The 22,996-nt window shown below is 41.2% G+C and overlaps 1 protein-coding gene and 1 long non-coding RNA gene across 3 annotated transcripts in view; one reads left to right on the top strand and one right to left on the bottom strand.

Annotated features, from left to right (window-relative positions):
• The window catches only part of LOC138852636 (uncharacterized), a 41,006-nt gene extending 20,913 nt beyond the window's left edge, over nt 1-20,093 (top strand). The window contains exons 2-3 of the long non-coding RNA XR_011391934.1: nt 18,103-18,242; nt 19,389-20,093. This is a non-coding gene — a long non-coding RNA (uncharacterized lncRNA). The remainder of the gene's footprint in view (nt 1-18,102; nt 18,243-19,388) is intronic.
• LOC128688605 (lysoplasmalogenase TMEM86A) overlaps nt 7,367-22,996 on the bottom strand; it is a 148,860-nt gene continuing 133,230 nt past the window's right edge. For both annotated transcript variants that reach the window (XM_053776503.2, XM_070084541.1), the window contains exons 4-5: nt 21,522-21,748; nt 7,367-19,983 (exon numbers count right to left, since the gene is read on the bottom strand). In XM_053776503.2, the coding sequence (XP_053632478.1) occupies nt 19,729-19,983; nt 21,522-21,748 (482 nt within the window). In that variant the 3' untranslated portion in view covers nt 7,367-19,728. The remainder of the gene's footprint in view (nt 19,984-21,521; nt 21,749-22,996) is intronic.

Genomic DNA, 22,996 nt, shown 5'->3' with positions numbered 1-22,996 from the left:
ATAACAGACAATTGATCAGGTTGAGAAGTTGTTGCTGGTGTGGATCAAGGGTAGATGGCAGGTGATAGTGTTTCAGAGACGATTATTTGTGAAAAGGCAAGGAAGTTGCATGCCGATCTGGTACAGAAAACTCCTGGAACCTGTGCTAATAGTGAACTTAAGGCCAGCAGAGGCTGGTTTGACAGATTTAAGAAGTCTAGTGGCATACACAATGTTGCAAGGCATGGTGAGGCAGCCAGTTCTGACAAACGGGCAGCTGAGAAGTTTGTACAGGAGGAGTTTAAGGTTTACGTAGACACTGAAAAATTCAAACCCCAACAAGTGTTCAATTGTGACGAAACAGGCCCGTTTTGGAAGAAAATGCCAAAGAGGACCTACATTATTCAGGAGGAAAAGGCACTCCCAGGACACAAGCCTATGAAAGACAGGCTAACTCTTTTATTCTGTGCTAATGCTGGTGGTTATTTTAAAGTGAAGCCTTTACTTGTGTATCATTCAGAAAATCTCAGACTTTAAGAAAAACAATGTTGTCAAGAATAGACTGTGTGTGTTGTGGAAAGCAAATGCGTAATAAGGCATGGGTTACAAGGCAAATTTTCAAAGAGTTGGTCCATGAAGTGTTTGGCCCCAGTGTAAGAAAATACCTCCTAGACAATAATTTGCCACTGAAGTGCCTCCTGTTAATGGACAATGCTCCTGCTCATCCTCCAAACTTAGACCTCTTGTCTAGGGACTTCAGTTTTATAACAGTGTAGTTCTTGCCTCCTAACACCACTCCTCTCCTCCAGCCCATGGACCAGCAGGTCATTTCTAACTTCAAAAAACTCTACACAAAAGCAGTGTTTGAAAAGTGCTTTGAAGTGACCACAGATACTAAGTTGACCCTAAGAGAGTTCTGGAGGAAGCACTTCAGTATCTACAGCTCCATAAGCCTTATAGGTAAGGCTTGGGAAGGAGTGACTTGCAGGACTTTGAACTCTGCTTGGAGACAAATGTGGCCAGATTGTGTCCAAAAGAGGGATTTGAAGGGTTTGAGGTTGACCCAGACCCTGCTGACCCTCTGCCTGTTGTGGACTCTATTGTGGCATTGGGGAACACCCTGGGGCTGGAGGTGAGTGGAGAGGATGTGGAAGAGTTGGTGGACGACCACAGGGAAGAGCTAACCACTAGAGAGTTGGAAGAGCTTCATCTGGAACAGCATCAGACCACAGCTCAGGAACTTGCTTCAGAGGAGGAGGAAGATGGAGTGGATGAGGTGCCTTAAGTGATTAAGGACATGTGTGCAAAGTGGAATGAGTTGCAAACTTTCGTTGAAAAGTATCACCCTGCCCAAGCTGAAACGAGCCATCTCTGCAGCAAGTTCAATGACAGAACCATGTCCCACTTCAGGGAAATGTTAAAGGGGTGGCAGAAACAGGGGACTGTGGACAGTTATTTTGTGAGACTGGGGTCCAGTGACTCTCAAGCTGGTCCTAGTGGCATTAAAAGACAGAGAAGGGAAGTAACCCCAGAGAGGGCTTTGATACCTGAAGTCCTTATGAAGGGGGATTCTCCTTCCAAACAATAATCCCAACTCCCTCTCTTCCAGATGCCATCACCAGTCTTCAATAAAGGCAAGTAAAAATGTTATTTTATATGTTTATTTAAATTTATTACTAATTCTACTAGTATGTATGTATGTTGTGTGTATGTAAAACTATAATGTAATCGCTATAAAATGTATTTTTTTTTTTTTTGTAAATATATTGGGTTTCTGGAACAGATTAATTGTATTTCTATTATTTCTTATGGGAATTATTGGTTCAACTTTCGAACATTTCAACTTTAGAGCTAGCTCCTGGAATGGATTAAGTTCAAAACTCGAGGTTCCACTGTATTATCATTTTGATCATGTTAAGTGCTAAACCCAAAGGGTCATATAGCAAAAAATTGTATGGCAAAACAAGAGGCATTGACTAATAAAATAGATAACCCACAGGTGTGTCTTCTCGGTAGAACTACATAGCCATTTCTAAACATTTCTCTATCAACAAGCAAGAGAAAAAAAATATAAAATAGGGCAAAATTCATTCTTGCTACTATTTATTATATTTAGGGGGAAGTGCTTAAACCCTTAGGAGTCATATTGTGGGGGGGGGGGGGAATAGGAAGCAATCAGCTTCAATCATAGGGGAGGAAAGGCAATTTGGATGAAGAGCCCTCATCAGTATCAAGGAACCTCCCTTCATGAATTATACTTTAGCATATTTTAAAGATCATTAAATTTATAATAGTTATAGGTGGCATATCAGCATTAACTGTTTTCTCTGAAAGGAAGAGACTAGATACATACTGCACCAAACCAGCTCCCCTGGGTCTTGCTTAACCTTTTGACTGTTTGGCCATATATATACATCTTACAGTAAGTTTATTCAGGTATACACAAATACAGTTACATAGATTATCATACATAGCATATGTGTAAAGTACCTAGGATGACCCAAAAAAGTCAGACTGAGTTATTTCAATGTTTCCAACATATTAATACATGTAAATTCTAGCAGCTTCAAATCAAGCGGGAGAAAGCTGGTAGGCCTACACGTGAGAGAATGAGTGCGCACTATGAAAAAAATAGGATACTCGGTTGTGCATTGTGGGAATGCTGTTTTAGTAATCCTTGTTCACAACGCCTTACTCCTCACAATACCTTACTTCTCACCGAACTGGAGGTTTTCTGTTCCCAAGTGATAGTTCTAACAGCAATGGAAGTGCCAGTGAAAGTGAATTCCATGGCTTTCAGGAGGGTGTGACCCAGAGCAGTGCCCAGGATAACGTAATTAGTGATGAAAACATAATGACCCACAACCTTCCACCTCTGGTGCTATGACATCTCATTCATGTTCACCTGTATCAGGATGAAAAAGGAAACTATTTCTCCGTGTACAGGACTCGGATGTGAGCAGTGAAAGTGATAGTGATTTCCAAGTTATTGAAAGCAGCTTGAGTTGCGACAGTGAGGGGATAATATTCTCCAGTGAAGCGGCAGTATGTACGATGCAGCATGTGTTCTGGTAGTGTGCCATATGCCATTCCAAGGAAAAGGAATAAATCTTGGAGTACATCCCGTGGCCCTACACCATGACCTGAGAGTGAAGATGATATTGTTACACTGGGGATGCGTAATGTGCGTGGGGGCTGCAGGTGGTGGTGTTGGCTGTGGCATGAGTCATTTGTCACCAGCATTGGGCCACGCTGCTAACTCAGCACAGCCACAACCAGCCTCAACCGCCCCCACACTCCACAACCACCTTTCAATATCCAGTACCCACCAGCAGACTGCATCTGGGATTGGCAGCAAGGTGCCAGTTTTGTTCTCAATCCCCATGATTTTGATGAAACACAGTGGAATACGGCCATTGTGTACACTTGGGAACAATGCCACTGAACTGGAATGCTTTGTTATTCTTCGATGAACCCCTAATGGAAATTATTGTCAGGGAAAGCAGAAGAGGTGTTTTGTCTGTGCATATACCACAAAATGCCCACAAAAATGCACACACTCATGTGTGAGGAGTGTAAAGCTCCACTGTGCATAACACTGCATTTCAAAGACTTCCACAAGCTGCAGCAGTTCTAGGAAAGTGTTCAGTGACTACATTTGTATATATATTATAGAACATTAGTAATAAAAAAAATTTTTGTATTGTTGGTTTGTGTAAACAAGTTTAGTAAACAATAATGATAATGTTTGTGCAATTATTGTATACAATGAGTGTATATTTGTACATTGCACCTTACTTTGGTCTCACAGGCCACATAAGTTACTCTGATTTTTTTTTTTTTTTTTTTTTTTTGGAAAATGCAGGAAACCTTCGAATTGGAGTAAATAAAAGTATCCTAAATAATCCTAACATTTTGGTGGAAAAAATAATGCAGGGTCAATTTTTTTTTTTTTTTCAAAAACCTATTTTTCCAAAATATTATTTACAGAGCAATTTCAGGAATATACGTACAAGAATTCACTGTACATTATGGGAAATCCTACAACTAGTAGTGCTGTATAGCCCTTGTGGCTTAGCGCTTCTTTTTTTATTATAATAATAATAATAATAATAATACAACTAGTAGTAGTCATTCAGCACCTAGGGTATAGAAGGTAATTAAGTTTGAGCCAAGGGATGGAAGGTAGCTCAAATTTCTTTGATCAGAGTTCCCTGACTGCCATCATGACCCCTTGAGGAGTCAAAGATATATACAACTGATTACTTCAAAAAAAAAAAAAAAAAAAAAAATGGATCCTCAGTTTTCGTTTGCCCTGATTTTCATCAAATTCGATTTTCGACGACTTGTAACATCAAAATTTTGTCCCAGATTTCATTCACCTCGGTTTTTGTCAGTCCGCCGTACCAAGCGTGTCCGCCTGCCCGTGCCCACACAAAGCATCCTACGCATTCTGAGTCAGTCTGGCTTTGTTTTTTGTGCTTGTTTATTGAGTGCGACTGCTAAATAAGCCATCATGGGGCCAAAGAAAGTTCCAAGTGCCAGCCCTTTGATAAGGCGAGAAACACTATAGAATTCAAGAATAACAAAAAGAAGGCACAATACCATGACTGGAACAACACACAACCCGCACATAGAAGAGAGGAGCTTACGACGACGTTTCGATCAGACTTGGACCATTTACAGTGTGATTTTGTAAATAGTCCAAGTCGGACCAAAATGTCGCCGTAAGCTCCTCTCTTCTATGTGCGGGTTATTTGTGTAGAATTCAAGAAAGAACTCGTAGCAAAGTACAGGGTTAGATATGAGTGGCCAGGATGTGGAAGAGTTGGTGGACGACCACAGGGAAGAGCTAACCACTGATGAGCTGCAACACCTTCAACTTGAACAGCAGCAGGTTGCAGCTCCGGAAACTGCTTTAGAGGAATCATCCTCTGAAGCGATTTCCGGAGGGAAGAATGTGCCTTCTTCAGTGATTAAGGACGGGTGCAAAGTGGCGTGAGTTGCAAAGTTTTGTTGAGAAATACCATCCTAACAAAGCTGTTGCAAGCCGTGTCTGCAACATATTCAGTGACAATGCCTTGTCCCATTTTACGCAAATCTTAAGACTCCAGAAACAGACCTCTCTGGACAGATTTTTTGTGTGACAGGGGTCCAGTGCCAGTAAAAGACAAAGGAAGTAACCCCAGATAGGGACTTGATACCTGAAGTCCTTATGGAGGGGGATTCCCCTTCCAACCAATAACCTCTCCTCCCCTCCTCATGTCTTCCATACACTAACAAGAGTCTTCAATAAAGGTAAAAGTGATATTAAATGTTCATTTATCCATATTTATTTCTCATCGTTTTCTGTACGTAAAACTGTAGTTTTACAGAACAGATTAATTGGATTTACATTATTTATGGGAAATATTGCTTCAGTTTTAGTCAGACTTTCTGTAACGAATTACTGACAAAAACTGAGGTTCCACTGTACTATAATAAAAACAATACTGTGTATACTGTGTAACAAGACTTATCGTCTTGTAGAAGGTTGGTATATTTGCTATTTGAGGATGACCCTCTAACTCAGACACATTGACTTTTTGACTAACTGATTTACTGCACAAACTTTGGTGATGATGCCTCTAGCAGTTTTCACAGCCCTTTCTACCTCAATTTCTTGCTACCCTTTACCCCTGCACCCTTCCTTGTATGGGGGACCCTTGTTGGTTTAGTGCTTCTTTTTTTTATTATATTAGGAGATGAACCAGTTGTTTAGTTTCTTGAAAATGACCAATTAATTTGCTATTTATAGATGAAGGGAAGACAAATTAGGGCAAATCACTTTTAAAACTAAGTTGGAGCTGGTTTCCTCTCCAGTTATTGTTTATTATATACTGTTCATAAGATAAACATTGTCACCCAATTAGCATTAACAACATGCTCATTACAGGATGATTATCCCAGAAATAAAAAAAAAAATATATATAAACTTTGGTACTCTGAATCTTACTGCTTTTATCACAGTAACATCTTTTATAGTATTATTCCAAATGCTTTAATCAACAATTCCAAAACTTGGTTACACAAAGCTTTTTCATACATAAATATATTCCCAGTTTACATACATTTCCATTGTTTATTGCATTGGTAGTCTACTTATAAAACTTTAAACATGCATGTGCAATAGAAATAATCTGCTCTTAATTGGTTGTATGCGGGAAGAAAGTTGAAAGGGAACATAAATAAGAGTAAGGTGATAAGGGTATCAAGTTACGTAAAGAAAAACTGGATATCACATTGGAGGGAATATGGAATAAGAATGTGTTCAGATATATGGGAGTAGACTTGTCAGCAGATGGGTTTATGAAGGCCAAGGTTAACCACAGAATTAATGTAGGAAAAAAGGCGAGTGGTGTGTTGAAGTATCTGTGGAAACAAAAGAGTTATCCATGGAAGCAAAGAAGGGAATATAGTGGTACCAACACTCTTATATGGGTGTGAAGCATGGGTTGTAAATGCTGCAGAAAGGAGGCTGGAGACGTGTGATGTAAATATTATGCAGAGAATTTGTATTGTGGAAATTAAAGATGTGAAGTTACTAAAAGTATTATTCATAAGGCTGAAGAGAGGTCGAGGTGGTTTGGTCATTTAGAGAGGATGGAGCAAAATAGATTGACTTAGAAAGTGTATAAATTTGTATTATTATTATTATAATCATGGGGGACCGCTAAACCCAGAGGATTATACAGCGCATGTGGGGGATAGGACGGAAGGCATTCAGGTAACTGGAGCACAGATCCAATTCCTTAGATCAAGAGACCCTCACCAGCATCAACCCCTCAAGGAGGTTCCTTGATGCTGGTGAGGGGCTCTTGATCTAGGGAATTGGATCTGTGCTTCAGTTCCCTGAATACCTTCCCCCCCCACATGCGCTGTATAATCCTATGGGCTTAGTGCCCCTGCATGATTATAATTATAATAATGAACATCAAGGAATCTCCCTTGAGGGGTATAAAGCTGTAGTGGAAGAGAGGAGGGGCAAGGGTCATCATAGGAAAGGATGGAGGGGGGGTAGAAGAGGGTTTTGTGTGCAAGGGGCTTGAACATGCATCAAGCATGTGAGAGCATGTAAGATAGGAGGGGAGACGAATGGTTTATGGGACTTGACAAGTTGTTGGAGTGAGCAAGGTAATACTTTGTAAAGGGTTTTAGGGAAACCAGTTAGCTGGATTTAAGTCCTGGAGGTGGGAAGTACAATACCTGCATTCTTAAGAGGGGTTTGGAATATCTGCCGTTTCCAGCAACATCTGAACTGTCGTATCCGAGTGCCTCTGCAGACATTATGTATGGGTCACCGTGTCTCAGTGGGAGCAGCTGGAGTGTTGAAAACCAAACACACACACATAATTTTTTAATTTATTTTTCTAATTTTGCAATTAAGTCATTAAACAGACTTGAAAGTATTGTAAATCACATTTACCTGTATATTAGTTTTGGAATCTGTCCATTATTAGTTATGCAATTAGGATTTTTTCTTGCCTTAATGCAGTGCAAATAAGTTTACTGTGAATAAAACAAATCTGCATAACAATTATTATTGACCCAGTTGCTAAATGGACAGAGTTCATCAAGAGTTTTCTTAAGAATTAAAAAGCTCATTAATTTTTTGTTCCCGCTGAAACTTTGTTTTATGAAATTCAATTAATTCTGGCTACTTTGAATTAACTGAAAAATCCATTAGTTTTAATTACTTTTTTAACAATGTAACATGGATATTGTAATTTAAGACCATTTATTTAAGCTAGTATCCCTTCAAGGGAGGTGGTCCCTCTAATTTCCCAGCACTGACACTTACAGGTTTACCACTTTCTCCATGAAAGTAATATGCTATTGTAGACTGGATAGACCTCACTTTCACCGGAGATGAGGTGCTGTAGCTACATTACAGTCTTTATCTCCATTAAAGGAAGATGGCTTGAGGCCAATAAAGATTTTGATCAAAGGAACTTGACTTGCCCTCCCTCCCTTGGATTGAACCAGTGTGCCTCCCATTTCCTGAGTGATGTGTTACCTCTACAGGTTTAATACTTTCCCCAGATTACATTAAATTTATCTATCTCACACAAATTAAAAAAATTACTTATACTGACAAAAGTTTAGGGTGCTACCCTTGCAGTTTAAAAAAAAAAAAATGCATCTGAAGACATCCTTACATCTTTTGTCAACATATTCTATGTAATTACAATACCAATTTGTACTTGTAAAGTATAATTACAATACAGGTGATACTGACTTAACCTTGATATGCAAGGTCATTGCAGCTGCAAAGGCTTTACCGGACAAGACTCGTCTTAAAGCATTAACTATGATACAGTTCAAAACTGTTGATTAAAGCAGATGTTGAGAAAATGTAACAGTTCTATCAATGAAATGCCCCTATAAATAAATATAAACATGTATTTTATATATATTTATATATACAGTGGACCCCCGCATAACGATTACCTCCGAATGTGACCAATTATGTAAGTGTATTTATGTAAGTGCGTTTGTACGTGTATGTTTGGGGGTCTGAAATGGACTAATCTACTTCACAATATTTCTTATGGGAACAAATTCGGTCAGTACTGGCACCTAAACATACTTCTGGAGTGAAAAAATATCGTTAACCGGGGGTCCACTGTACATGTATATACAGTGGACCCCCGGTTAACGATATTTTTTCACTCCATTAGTATGTTCAGGTGCCAGTACTGACCGAATTTGTTCCCATAAGAAATATTGTGAAGTAGATTAGTCCATTTCAGACCCCCAAACATACACGTACAAACGCACTTACATAAATACACTTACATAATTGGTCGCATTCGGAGGCAATCGTTATGCGGGGGTCCACTGTATATATAATTAGTGTATATATATATACAGTGGACCCCCGCATAACAATTACCTCCAAATGCGACCAATTATGTAAGTGTATTTATGTAAGTGCGTTTGTACGTGTATGTTTGGGGGTCTGAAATGGACTAATCTACTTCACAATATTCCTTATGGGAACAAATTCGGTCAGTACTGGCACCTGAACATACTTCTGGAGTGAAAAAATATCGTTAACCGGGGGTCCACTGTATATATACACACACGTACATACATAAAGTAGGGCCCCACTTATACGGCAGATTAGGATTGGGGCTATCACCAGAAAGCAGAACACCATTTTTTCCACTTAAAAATGCATGTAAATGTCAGGTAAGTTTACACTAACATGTGTCAGCAATAGAACTAGGCATTTGAAACAATAAAAAGTAAAATACACAAACAGCACACTCACTACTTAAAATATTTGTAGTCTTATTGTAGGGTGAGAGTAGTAGTATTTATTTATAGGAAGTCGGGTGTGGGAGGTATGATAGCTGGCCAGGCCAGCCCACCCCACCCACACGTAATATACTACGTCATTTAGAGCGCTCCAGAACAAAATGAATACAAAGTGCATTAATTACTTGCCTTAAAATATTTTAAGTCTCAATGTAGGGCGAGAGGTGAGTAAACGAGGTAAAACAAATGAGAGAGAGAGAAAATGAGTATTATTATTATTATAATCAAAAAAGCGCTAAGCCACAAGGACTATACAGCACTGCAGGGCAGGAAGGAAATGAGGGCATCAGGTGGCAAAAGGGAGATGGATGAGTAATAGGTTACGGATAACAGCGGGGTAGTGGATGGTGAAAGGGTAAAGGGCAGCAAGAGACTGAACTAGAAAGGGCTGAGGGGAGTGCGAAAAGTATCATCAGAGTTTGTGGAGTAAATCAGTCGTTGTCAAGAAGTCAATGAGAGAGTCAGGATTAAAGGAGGGTCCATCAGCAAGAAGGGAAGGTAAAGAGAGAGTAGTAGAACGAAGACGACGTTGGAGGTAAAGTCTGCGTGCTCGTTGATAGAGAGGGCAGTCTAACAGAATGTGGCTAATCGATACTGGAACTTGACACTGCTCACAGAGAGGAACAGGGTGCCTCTCCATGAGATACCCATGAGTAAGACGAGTGTGGCCAATGCGAAGGCGGGAGAGAGTGGTCTCCCAACCTCGGCACTGATGACAAGAAGACGGCCAGTAACCTATGCTTGGTTTAATAGAATGAAGTTTGTTACTGAGCAGAGTTGACCAACGTTGTTGCCAATGGGTGTGAAGGTGGGTAGCTATTGCAGCAAAATAGTCCAGAAATGGAACACCTCTATAGGAAATTGGTAGGTCATGTACTGCTGACCACGCAGCAGTGTCTGCCTGTTCATTGCCCTGTACGTCGACATGACCAGGGACCCAAAAAAACAATATCTTTGTTTGGTAGAGATACGGCGTAGCCAAAGTTGGATACGGAGAACTAGGGGGTGAGATGTATCAAATTTTCGTATAGCCTGTAGAGCACTAAGGGAGTCTGAGACTACCACAAATGATGACACAGGCATAGATGCGATACGAATAAGTGCTGCAAGAATGGCATACAATTCAGCAGTAAAAATGCTAGCTGAAGATAGTAAATGCCCCAGCACGATGCTGTCCGGAAACACTACTGCGAATCCGACGCCGTCTGAAGACCATCTGTGTACACAGCGGTGGCATGAGAATGGGAGTGGAAGTGATCAAGAAAAAGAGAGCGGGAAGCCACCGTAGGCAGTTGAGCTTTCGAGCAAGGGAGTGAGAAAGAACAGACCCGAACAGCTGGAACTTCCCAGGGGGGTAGGGAAAAGTGAGATGCTACATGAACATATAAAGGTGGTAACTGAAGGGAAGACGAGTGAATGTAGGCGAAGAGAAAAGGGATGGAGCAAACGGGTGGCGAACGGATAAAGAATGTCTACTAATATCGGTGACCATTCTATAAATTGAAGGATTGTGGAGATCGTGAGTGTACATAGCGAAGGCAATGGGCATCACGGCGATCAGACAAAGATGGAACATTCGCTTCTGCATAGAGGCTCTCAACAGGGGAAGAGCGAAAAGCACCAAGGCACAAACGTAATCCTTGGTAATGGATAGAGTTAAGGCTAGAGAGAGTAGCAGGAGAGGCCGCGGAATAAATCTGGTCACCATAATAGAGTTTCGATAAAACGAGGGCTGAATGTAGGCGAAGCAGAGTTCGACGATCAGCTCCCCAGGAAAGATGAGCAAGGGTTTTAAGAAGGTTTAGCCGGCTGTGACAAGTTGCCTTCAGAGAGGTAATGTGAGGTTTCCAGGATAACCGACGGTCAAAGAGAAGGCCTAGAAACCTGACTGTATCACGTTCGGGGATACGGGAGCCATAGAGATACAAAGGATGATTGGAGATGACAGAGCGTCTAGTGAAAGTAATTTGGCGAGTTTTGGTACTTGAAAATTTAAACCCATGCGTGGTGGCCCAAGTGGAAACACGGTCGACCGCATGCTGGAGAAAAACTGCAATGAGATGACAGTCAGCGCCTGCACAAGCAATAGCGAAGTCATCAACATAGAGTGATGACCAAATATTGGGTGGAAGAACAGAGGCCAAATCATTTATAGCAAGGAGAAAAAGTGTTGTGCTTAGAACACATCCCTGAGGGACACCTTCAGCTTGGACAAAGTCCGGGGAAAGAACATTATTGACTCGAACACGGAAATGTCTGTCAGTTAAAAAGTTCTTAAGAAAGGATGGTAGATTGCCTCGGAGGCCTAAGGAGTGGGCCTGGGCCAAAATATTATACCTCCAAGTTGTGTCATATGCCTTCCCAAGGTCAAAAAATATGGCAATAACTGAGTGATTATTCACAAAGGCATTACGAACATATGCATCCAAGCGCAGTAAGGGGTCTATGGTAGAACGACCTTTACGAAAGCCATATTTACTTGCGGAGAGACTGTTGTGTGTCTCTAAATACCACATTAAACGTCGATTTACGAGACGTTCCATCACTTTGCAAACTGCACTAGTAAGAGCGATGGGACGATAGTGGGAGGCATCATGTCCTGTAGTACCCGGTTTACGGAAAGGGAGAACAATGGCAGATTTCCACAGCTGGGGAAGAACTCCTTGTGCCCAAATAAGATTGAAGAGGTGTAAGAGGACTACAAGGGCTGACCGATGTAAATGTTGTAACATACGAATATGAATGTCGTCAGGCCCATCTGCCGATGATCGGCAAGCTGAGAGCGTTGCCTCTAGTTCTTGAAGTGTAAAAGGCACATTATACTGTTCTTCTCTGAGAGAAGAAAGGTCCAAGGGTACTAACTCTCTGGCAGACTTTGAGGAAAGAAACGAGGGGCATAGATGGAGCCCCCAGGAAATACGGACCAGATGTGTGCCAAGTTCAATGGCAACGTCGAGAGGGTTTGCTACATCAACACCAGCGACCCGTAGAACAGGAGCCAGGTCAGGAGAGTATTTACCACTCAATTTCCTCACTTTTTTCCAGACTGCACTCATAGAAGAAGCATAGGTGATGGTGGAAACATAGTCTCGCCAACAAGTGCATTTAGCTTCATGGATGACACGGCGAGCGATCGCACGCTTCTGCTTAAAATCAAGAAGTCTCTCAGCGGTTCTACTGTACTGGTACCTGCCCCATGCAGTGCGTTTCAAACGTACTGCACGAGCACAAGCAGGAGACCACCAAGGCACGCACTTCTGAGAATGCCTGCCTGAGGTTTGGGGTATAGAATGAGAAGCTGCGGTAGAAACTGATGTCGAGAAGAGGTGTAGGAGCTCATCAATGGAGGATGAAGAAGGAACCTCACTAAAAGCAGTGAGGTGTGAGTAAAGATCCCAATTTGCCCGATCAAATTGCCAGTGAGGGCTATGGAAAGGTGGTGAATAGGAAGGAGAAGTAAGAATGATTGGAAAATAATCGCTGTCATGTAAGTCCGGTAGAACAGACCAGGTGAAGTCTAGTGCAGTGGAGGAAGAGCAGACTGATAAATCGATGCAAGAGAGAGTATGAGTACGAGGATCAAAATGGGTGGGAGTACCCGTATTTAAAACATGGAGGGGGTGAGAGGCGAGAAAAGCCTCCAACTGGATGCCACGCGAGTCACAGTGAGACCCCCCCAGAGGAAATGGTGGGCGTTAAAATCACCAAGTAACAGAAGTGGTGGTGGTAAGGATGAAACAAGAAAGGCAAAGTCTGGGATAGAAAATGCTCGAGAAGGAGAGAGATATAAAGAACATATTGTAAACCACTTATTCAAGTGGATACGGGCTGCAGTGTAATGCAGCGAGGTATGGACAGATAGTTGACAGTACGGAATATCATTGCGTAGAAGGGCACTTTCATTAAAGGTCCCATCTGAGAAAGGATCCGAAGAATACAATAAATTATAGCCTGAGATAGGTTGGAAAACAGCCGAGTGTAATTTTGGTTCTTGTAAGCAAGCACCAACAGGGGAAAACCTGGAAAGCAACATCTGAAGCTCACCCCGATTACCCCTGAGGCCGCGGATATTCCACTGTAAATAGGCCATGATTGGCGATGAAGAAAATACCAGGAATCCGTAGGGAAAGGCACCTACGGACTAGAGGGGTTGGAAAAGTCAACGTGTGGTGGCATTGGAAGACGTTCAAGCAGCGAAGGAACGGAGCGTTGCGAAGATGGAGAAGGAACAGGAAGTGAATCGGTGTCCATTGAAGGTTTAGTCTCTGCAATATAATCTGAAATGGCTTCAAGTGTTTCTGAATTCAAAGATGAATGGGAGACCATATTGGAGATAGAAGGAGGGTGAGTAAAGATTGGGACAGTAATCGACTGTAACAAAGGAGAGGGGGAGGGAAGAGTGTAAGGGACTGGAGATGAAGTGTGGGGGGGGACAGAAGAGGCAGAAACCTGGGAGGGGACGGCATAGTACGAGGAGGAGGGTGAATCTCCACACTTGTAATAGAGCCAGAGAGAGGGGAAGAACTAGGTACAGAGACTGGAAAGGTAAAGTGTGGAGGTGGAAGAAGGGAAGGAAGGGGCAAAGAAGATTTGAGCAACGTGGATTTTTTGGACTTCTGAGAAGTAGAGGGGCGATTGGTATTAGGTGTCGTACGAGGTCTTGTCGATACTGGGGCTTGTGAGGAAGGACGCGAAGATGTGAGAACAGACTTGAGTTGTAGTCGGGATGTCAGAGCCAAGGGCAGCAAAAGGATTAGATGCCGGAGTGGCTATGGGAGGGGTAACAACAGAGGAGGCTGCAGAAGATGGGACCCCAGAAGTGGGGGGATGTTTTGAAACATGAGAATAAGAAACACGGGGTAGTCTCCCTTGGAGGCGGAGATGAGTAACTGCCATAGCACAAGGGAGACCTTCTGCCTCTTTGAGGCAACGGATTTCACGTTCATTTAAGTAGACCTGGCAACGGCGGGAGTATGAAGGGTGAGCTTCATTACAATTAAGGCAAGATGGAGGTTGACTGCAAGATGTATTAGAATGGTCGTCGGCACCACAGACTGGGCATTCGGCCATAGATCTGCAATATTTCGCTGGGTGACCAAAACGCCAGCAATTTCTACACTGTTGCAGTGTAGGTATCACCTTTCGAACTTGTAACCGATGTCCTGCGACATATACAGAGGATGGGAGTTCTCGGCTGTCAAAAAAACTAGCCACACTGCAAGGGTAACGTCTCCGCCCACGGGCAGGAAGGACATAAGTGTCTACTTTGAGGATTGGGAGATCCTGGAGTTCCAACTGTTCAAGAATGTCATTGCCACATGACTGGAAATTCTGTTGGACTATGGTATGGGGCAGAATGACAGTACCACTACAAGAATTGAGAGAAAGATGTTTTTCAATAGTGATAGGAGTAGTATCGATATTCGAAAGGAGAGAAAGATCATGAGCTTGGGTAGCATTCTGGACAGTGATGATGCGCGTACCGCTCTTGAGAGCATGAAATGAAATATCTCTACCAACATGACGCAGGAGCGCTTTGCCAATACTATGGTCAGAAAGGTAGGCAGAAGAAGAAGTCGGTCTTAAAGTAAAGAATTTAGTCCATTGTGTGGTCCAAAACTGAGCGTGAAGAGGGAGTGCTTGACGTGTCGGTCTTTTCCGAGTAGAATGGGAAGGTAACGAAGGAGCATCATCAGGAGATTGACGTTGGCGTTTAGGAGTAGGACTGGAGTTGGTCTGGCGTGAAATGGGCGGGCGATTCGAAAATTGCCGTACCATAGAGGGAGAAGCCGGAAGCATAGTCAAAGGAGAGCGGAGTTCAGACAAATTGAAGGAGTCAGTCGAAGCCCCGGTACCTGAAGCGGGTGAGGAAACAGCACCAGCAAGAGGTACAGGGGCATCAGGAATGTCCGAAGAGTGGTCTAAACACAAGGCAGGGTCAGAATGGGGTGCGGTATCAAGAAGGGGCCCGGGGGTAGTGGGTTCATGGATTGGGTTCTCCATGGTTAGGTTACTCCTTTGTTTTTTGTTTTTAAGAAAAAAAAATGAAAGAAAAGAAAAGAAAAATAAAAAAAAGAATAAAAAAAGGGGGGAGCGGGGAGGAATAGTTCCCAGGAGGAATGAAAGGGCCGGAAATCTCCCTCCGCGCCCAAAAGGACCTCAGCACTGCTAGTAGCGCAGATGCAGCATGGAACCCGTGCCATACCCTACCCTTCATGCCAGTAAACCAGCAATCCGGGATAGCAACCTCACATCTGCCGAGCTACCTCGGTGGACAAAAGAGAGGGCGGCCAGATATCCGCCACAAAGCATACCTCCTTCGGCCACCACCCCCGGAATCCGAAAGGTGGCTTCCAGAGATGCACCCGTCGCCCGAAAGACACCCAAAGCTACTCCGAGATACCGGAGAGGGATCGGGACATCCCCAGGCGATCCAGATTCCACTGCAAACTACGCCACCGCCAAGAACCTCAACGGAATGGGATGGACCCCGGTATCCTTTCCTTTACCTAGGAACTAGCGCGCCTGTGGGAGAAATCCCAAAGGCCTAAAAGAGGAAGGGCAAAAGGGAGGGGTGGGGAGGAGGAAAGGAAAAAGGGGAGGATGGGATAGGGGAGGGGAGATTGGGGGGTAATTAGGTTCGGTCTGAGGAAAAAGACCGACAGGTCTAATTCCTCAGACGAAGAGCCTCTTCACCACGCCAAGGAGCCCCCCTTGAAGAGGAGAAAATGAGTATATGAGAGAGGAGAGACACGTGGAGTAGGTAAACAGACAAACTTGCCTAGTTTTGGTTCCTACACGTAACATCTGATTTATGTTATAATCATGGGAAGTGCTAAACCCATAGGATTATACAGCACCTGTGGGGGGGGGGAGGTATTCAGGCTTAATTCAGGGAACTGGAGCACAGATAAGATTTCGTTCGTATTTTTAACTCCGGAGGGTTAGCCACCCAGGAACCTATTTGCTGCTAGGTGAACAGGACAACAGGTGTAAGGAAACGTGTCAAAATGTTTCCACCCGCAGGGAATCGAACCTGGGCCCTCTGTGTGTGAAGCGGGAGCTTCACACAGGGCCTAGATCAAGAGCCCTTCACCAGCATCAAGGAACCTCCTTTGAGGGGCATATTTGTTAATTGATTCTACTGTGGAGTGTATTTATAATGTTTGTATGTTATTTATCTTGTTTAATCCATATTTTTTTCAAAATTATATAATAACGAGAATGTTTATATTCATGTAATATACAACATTTAATGCACCTCGGTGATTATTAATATGGCATCCTCAAGACTAATACGACACACTTTGTGATTTTAATGTGTACCTGCATGCCAGCACTGTGTAAGTTTATTTAGGTACAGGTACACATAAGTACATAATTATCAGGGTATATATAAAACATATATGGGTGTGAAGCTTGGGTTGAAAATGTTGCAGCGAGGAGGCGGTTGGAGGTAGTGATGTCGTCCTATCTAAGGGCAATGTGTGGTGTAAATATTATGCAGAAAATTCGGAGTGTGGAAATTAGCAGAAGGTGTGGAGTTGTGGGCTGAAGAGGGGTTGGTGTGGTCATTTAGAGAATGGATCAAAGTAGAATGACACGAAGAGCATATAAATCTGTAGGGGAAGGAAGGTGGGGTTGGGGTCGTCCTTGAAAAGGTTGGAGGGAGGGGGTAAAGGAGGTTTTTGTGGGCGAGGGACTTGGACTCCCAGGAAGCCTGCGTGAGCATGTTAGATAGAAGTGAATGGTTTTTGGGACCTGATGAGCTGTTGGAGTGTGAGCAGGGTAATATTTATTGAAGGGATTCAGGGAAACCGGTTTTTATATAGCTGGACTTTAGTACTGGAAATGGGAAGTACAATGCCTACACTTTAAAAGAGGGGTTTGGGATATTGGCAGTTTGGAGGGATAAGTTATACATCTTTATATATGCTTCTAAACTGTTGTATCTGGGCACCTCTGCAAAAACTGATCATGTATGAGTGAAGTGAAAGTGTTGAATGATGAAAGTATTTTCTTTCTTTTTGCGTCACCCCTGCCTCGGTGGGAGACAACTGACTGGGGGGGGGGGGGGGATACAAAACATGAAATAACCTTAAAATCTTGGAAAGTTTCCAGATATAATGCAGACACACGGAGCTCATGGAAAATTTTAACAAACCGGGTGGGGTGCAGTGACTATTAGAAAGTCAGTTGGAGGGGAACTGAATGGCAAGTTTTGGTCATAATTTGAAATGTCCATATTAGCGGAACGCCGTAAAGCGGGGGCCCTACTGTACATAAACTCAAGATTGTCCTAATAAACACTTGTCAATGAATCAACAGAAGGGTGGACAAGAGGCTTGGAACTAGTTCTTACTGTACTATATTTTGTCAGAGACATCAACTGTAACCCAACTGAACTCCTCCCTTAATCTGAGTTGATAGATGAGAGGTAAGAATAGACTTACTGCTAAAGATCCTAGGCTGAAGGGAAGAGTTCAACTGGGTTACAGTTGGTGCCTCTGACAGAAGAGTACAATAAGTACTAGTTCCAAATCTTCCCTATTAGAAGCCCGGTAGCAGAGGCAGTAACGATCGATCTGTCAATTTTGGGACCACGGTTCAAGCCTCTTGTTCATCCCTCTGTTAATTCATACATGTATAAAATTCATATTTATTTTTCTATATACAGAGGGCAAGAGAAATGTACCAAATCTATCACATAATGTTGAAAATATTTTTTTTCTATAGTTATCATTGAGTTGATATTTTCAGATTAATTTACACTTCTGAGAGAGGAATCTCCAAACATACAAAGCAACCTTAAACCCCTGAATGGCAACCTGAGACAAGCCCTGCACCTGAGATCTGGCAATGCTGAAACTGGTCCCCTATATTCAGAGCACCACCTGATGGCAAGTGGAAGGCTTCAAGTAATTGTGCCAACACCTAAACCATCATCAAAAACTTTTCCACTATTATTATTATTTTAAAAAGAAAGATAATTATCAACATTGTAAACTTTAAATTAAATATCTGCACAAGTAGATTAACAAAAAATAAACTTCAATTTTCCAGTTTCTTCTACAGTATTACAAAAAAAATCTAAATATTTTTTTACAGAGCTCTAATTTTAGCTTCTTAATTTATACAGGGTTCCCCAACGTGTGTGTATTCTGAATTTATAAAAACACAAGGGCAATACACTTCAAATATACACTTGTAACTAAGCCTTGTTTCACCATCTTGAATGTATATCCTTAGAGATACATATGCAGTGCCTTAATTTTACTTACTGTAATACTGTAGTCTAAGTAGATTGAAATATAAATATATATATAAATTTATATTCCACTTTTTTAGGACACCAAGGCATTAACAAATATTAGTACTGTACTAACTCTTCTCCCACCCCCCATTTCATCGCATCAGATCTGCAAAATTTACATGGAACCCAAAAAAAAAAAAAAAAAAAAAAAAAAATCCAATACAACCACATCCCTACATACTATGCTTAGAAAAAAACAGATCATTAAAATATTTGTAAAACAAAAAAAAGTATTGATTTATAGTGGCTAAATTCATAATTGATAACATCTGAAATTAAAATCTTTCTGCACAAGGATACTGCTTCATGTTTGCTTAAGGCACACCTGAAAAAATGTCGACATAAGTTGACCAATTTATGACAAACCCAAAAATCGGAAATAAAACCCGGATGACTTCAGTGACTCCTGGACCAACATCAACTTTACAATCATCCGTATTCTACAGTGTAAAATTTTTTCAGCAATATATTAGACTACACCTAATGAGCATCAAAATTTAATAATATGCACTTATCACAGACTGCTACAAAACTAATACATGAAAACAAGGCTTCAGTAACAAATGTATTCAAACTGCTTCTTGTGTATGAAATACATTGTGGTGCAGGAGGTTGCATTAGAGGGTTACAAATTCTAATAAAAAATTAACCATGTACAACAATCATTCAACTCATAAGTGTAAAATTCACTAATATTAAGGGCTCATGTTCTCATATCTTTGCATAATTACAGGTCCCACCACCGGAAAGTGGAACAATACTTCACTGCTACTCTCCAAAACTCGATATCACTCGAGCTGACAGAATGTAATTGCCCAAACCTGAGCTGTCTTTTAAAGAGCACTATTCTAAATTGTGTGGAAAAAGACAATCTTCAGACAGCTCAATCCACATTTGGTTGATGAAATCTAGTCAAACATTACCTGAGAGGCTGCAATCATCAATAACAGCATTGCTGCTTCACTGATGGGACCATGCTTAACATACACGTCCACACAATATACTTACCCATACACACAAACTCATTTAAAAAATATAAACTTTAAGCCTCACGAGATTGATAAAATTTATACTTATTGTATACTACTTGGCTGGACTGTATGCCGGCGGATGAGGAGACTAGTTGAGTCACGGACAGAAGAACTAGAGAAATTTGCTGAAGTGACTAGCTTTTCTTTGAAAGATTCATCCTCACTATCACTTGGTATATACTGCTGTACATTTTGTATCTTGTTGTCCCGCACTGAGTCTAGATAGCTGGCTTTGCTATCAACAACGCTGAGTGAAATTCCAAGCTGAGCTGCATAGTAGGATACCATTATGATGGCCTAGAATGCAAAAAATTTATCAGTGTTAAATTCAGATATGTCTGGTAATATACATATTATCTCAGTAGCACATGCTACTTTTGTAAAGATTATATAAAACATGAAATGAAGAGTTGAAATTATTAGTATACAATCTACTGGTTCTAACAGCAACACTAATTGTAGACCCTTACAAGGGGATGGCTTTATCCCAGTGAAAGGCCCTTGATCCATGGAACTGCTCGTCCCTTGGATCATACGTATCCGATTTCCTATTTCCAGTAAGCTGTATCACTCCTATGGATTCAGTGCTTTCTCATGACATGAATATGATAAATATTTTTTACAATGTTTCAATTAAAATTATTAAAAAAGTCTACAGGAAAAATGCAAATAACAGCACTTATATCTAGAAAGCAGTGAGCAAAATAGAAGTGTAATTACCTGTTTGTGATAATCATGATGTCCCACTTTCATTATTATTAGCATTTGTCTTTTCAAGATGTGGCTCACAAGATACTACTGTACTAACACTTGAATACAGTACACACTATTATGTCACTATGTACTCAAACTCCCTATGCTCTATGTGCCCTGGCCCAGTATACTTTTGTCCACTCTGCAATCCAAAAGCTCCAGGAGTGATTAGCTTGTCATTAAGTGAAATGCAGAACATACATGTGGAATCCTGTTGGTGCCTGGGTCACATTGGTGTCCTGGGAAATGAATGAGCAGATGCAAAGGCAGACACTGCTAAAGTGAGCCCACTCTACAGTAAACTTTTGCCTTGGAGACTTCATGGGCCACATCCACAGATATGTCCTTTAAAAAGTGGCAGGTCCGGCAGGCCCCACAGACTGTCAGCAAGTCATACAGGGTTCAACAAGGTGTGAATGTTTAGCCATCCTTCTTAAACAGGAATCACTACCAAGACAAATCTCTGTCAACAGAGGATTAGCACACATCTTGCCTATACCCAGGTGCTCTTGCCTCCTCTGAGTGGCTTGTGGTGTCCCACTCAGTTTAGTACACACTTAAAAATTTGTCTATAGTTTAGGCCTTTTTGCCTTCATCATACTTTTTATAATTATTTTTGTGCCTATAGAGATTTTGATTATTTTTAACTTGGTATGGTAGTGTTTGTGTGTTGAGCATTTATGTGTGCATTATACATATTTTTATTGCTATGAGCACTAAGCAGCCTACACGGTCAGAGTGCTCTGAAAATATTACTACATATTGTCATGTAATGAATAGCAGTAGGTGTACAGAAACTTACCTATATGATTCACCCAGCCTGGGAATTAAGTCTGAGATATTTAGAATGTATGCCTAACCTGACTCACAAAATCATAATGACACAACTGCAAACAAAGCATGGTATGGGAGGGGATTGAACGCGAAGTGAGTGAATTGTAAAACTCCAGACCGACGAGTTAGCCACTGGGTCAGTTGGCCCAGTGGCTAACATGGAATAATCATTCTTCATTTCCATATTTTATTTACACTTGTTCCCACTTGGTGTATTGGAATAATGAAACTTTTAATATATTCATTACCTGAGAGTGAGGTATATGACAGTAAAAGGCGCTGAACCCAATACCAGCATCTGACACCGCAAACAGGATGCCACCAACACAGGAGCAAAGTTTCGTCCAGGTCCACAGCTCCTCAAAAAGCTGCACTCTAGCCACTGCCCGCCAAACCATTGTCATTAACAGAAAAGTGTAGACTGGCATGCCAATGCTAACTAGTCCAGATGTTCCTGGCAGTAGAAGATAAATACCTGGAATATGATGAGAGAAGTTAATGATACAATATTATTTTTTTTTAACATGCTGGTCATCTCCCACCAAGGCAGGGTGACCCAAAAAAAAGAAACACTTTTATCATCATTCACACTATCACTGTCTTGTCAGAAGCAAACAGATACAATTTAGATATCCCCCTAAATAGCAAATATCCCAAACCCCTCCTTTAGCATGCTGAATTATAAACTATTCTGCCTCTTTTTATAATCTCATACCATATTTTTTTTAAATTAGCAATAAAAAATTCTTGTATGTATGTGCATTTTCTTGTATACTATGTATCTTTCCCTTCAAAGAAAAGATAACCAATAAAACTATTTTTATGCCCAGTCTTGAAGCTTTTAGTCAATGTTTAATGCAACCTATAATGTAAAGGCAGAAGAAACAAACAATTGTCAAAGTTGGCATTACTGTAGCATACAGACACAATGACATCAGCAGATTAGTAATCCAAATTAGTCCCAAAGTCAATAATGATAGATAAACATCTGTATAGTTTCCCTGTAAAACAGTGTTTGGATTTTTTTTTTTTTTTATAACATGTTGGCCCTTTCCCACCAAGGCAGGGTGACCCCAAAAGAAAGAAAAATCTGAGAAAGAAAAAACTTTCATCATTCAACACTTTCACCATCACTCATACGTAATCACTGTCTTTGCAGAGGTGCTCAGATACAACAGTTTAGATGTCCCTCCAAACTGCCAATATCCCAAACCCCTTTAAAGTACAGGCACTGTACTTCCCATTTCCAGGACTCAAGTTTGGCTAATCGGTTTCCCTGAATTCCTTCACAAAATATTGGAAAAATATACTGGCTAAATATTCATGAATCTGAGTAAATGTTTGAACACAAAATAGATATTAGAACAAGCAATAAAAGCAGTGGTGTGCCCTGTCCTGTGAGACTAATCATAACACAGATTTCAAGAATTGCAAATTAGTGTGTAAATCTGGTACAGTAACTATAAAAAGGCAAATTGTTGACTTGACCTCTATTGCTTAAGTCTCAAGTTTAAAATTTTTCTGAAGATCAATTTAATTTAAACAGAGTAATTTACACCAAGGTCCATAGTTATCGTCATTCATGTTTATCAGATCACAGTTGGATACAAGGTAAAGTCATGCTTATTCCAACTGAAGGTTATGTAATATGACACAATAATGCTGGGTTGAAATCTTTGTTAAATGGTCTTTGTCAAAAAAACAAAAATTGTGGATGGCAACT

This window comes from Cherax quadricarinatus, chromosome 13 (assembly GCF_038502225.1).
Source record: "Cherax quadricarinatus isolate ZL_2023a chromosome 13, ASM3850222v1, whole genome shotgun sequence".
Lineage (NCBI taxonomy): Eukaryota > Metazoa > Arthropoda > Malacostraca > Decapoda > Parastacidae > Cherax > Cherax quadricarinatus.
This window is presented reverse-complemented; position numbering and strand designations above follow the sequence as displayed.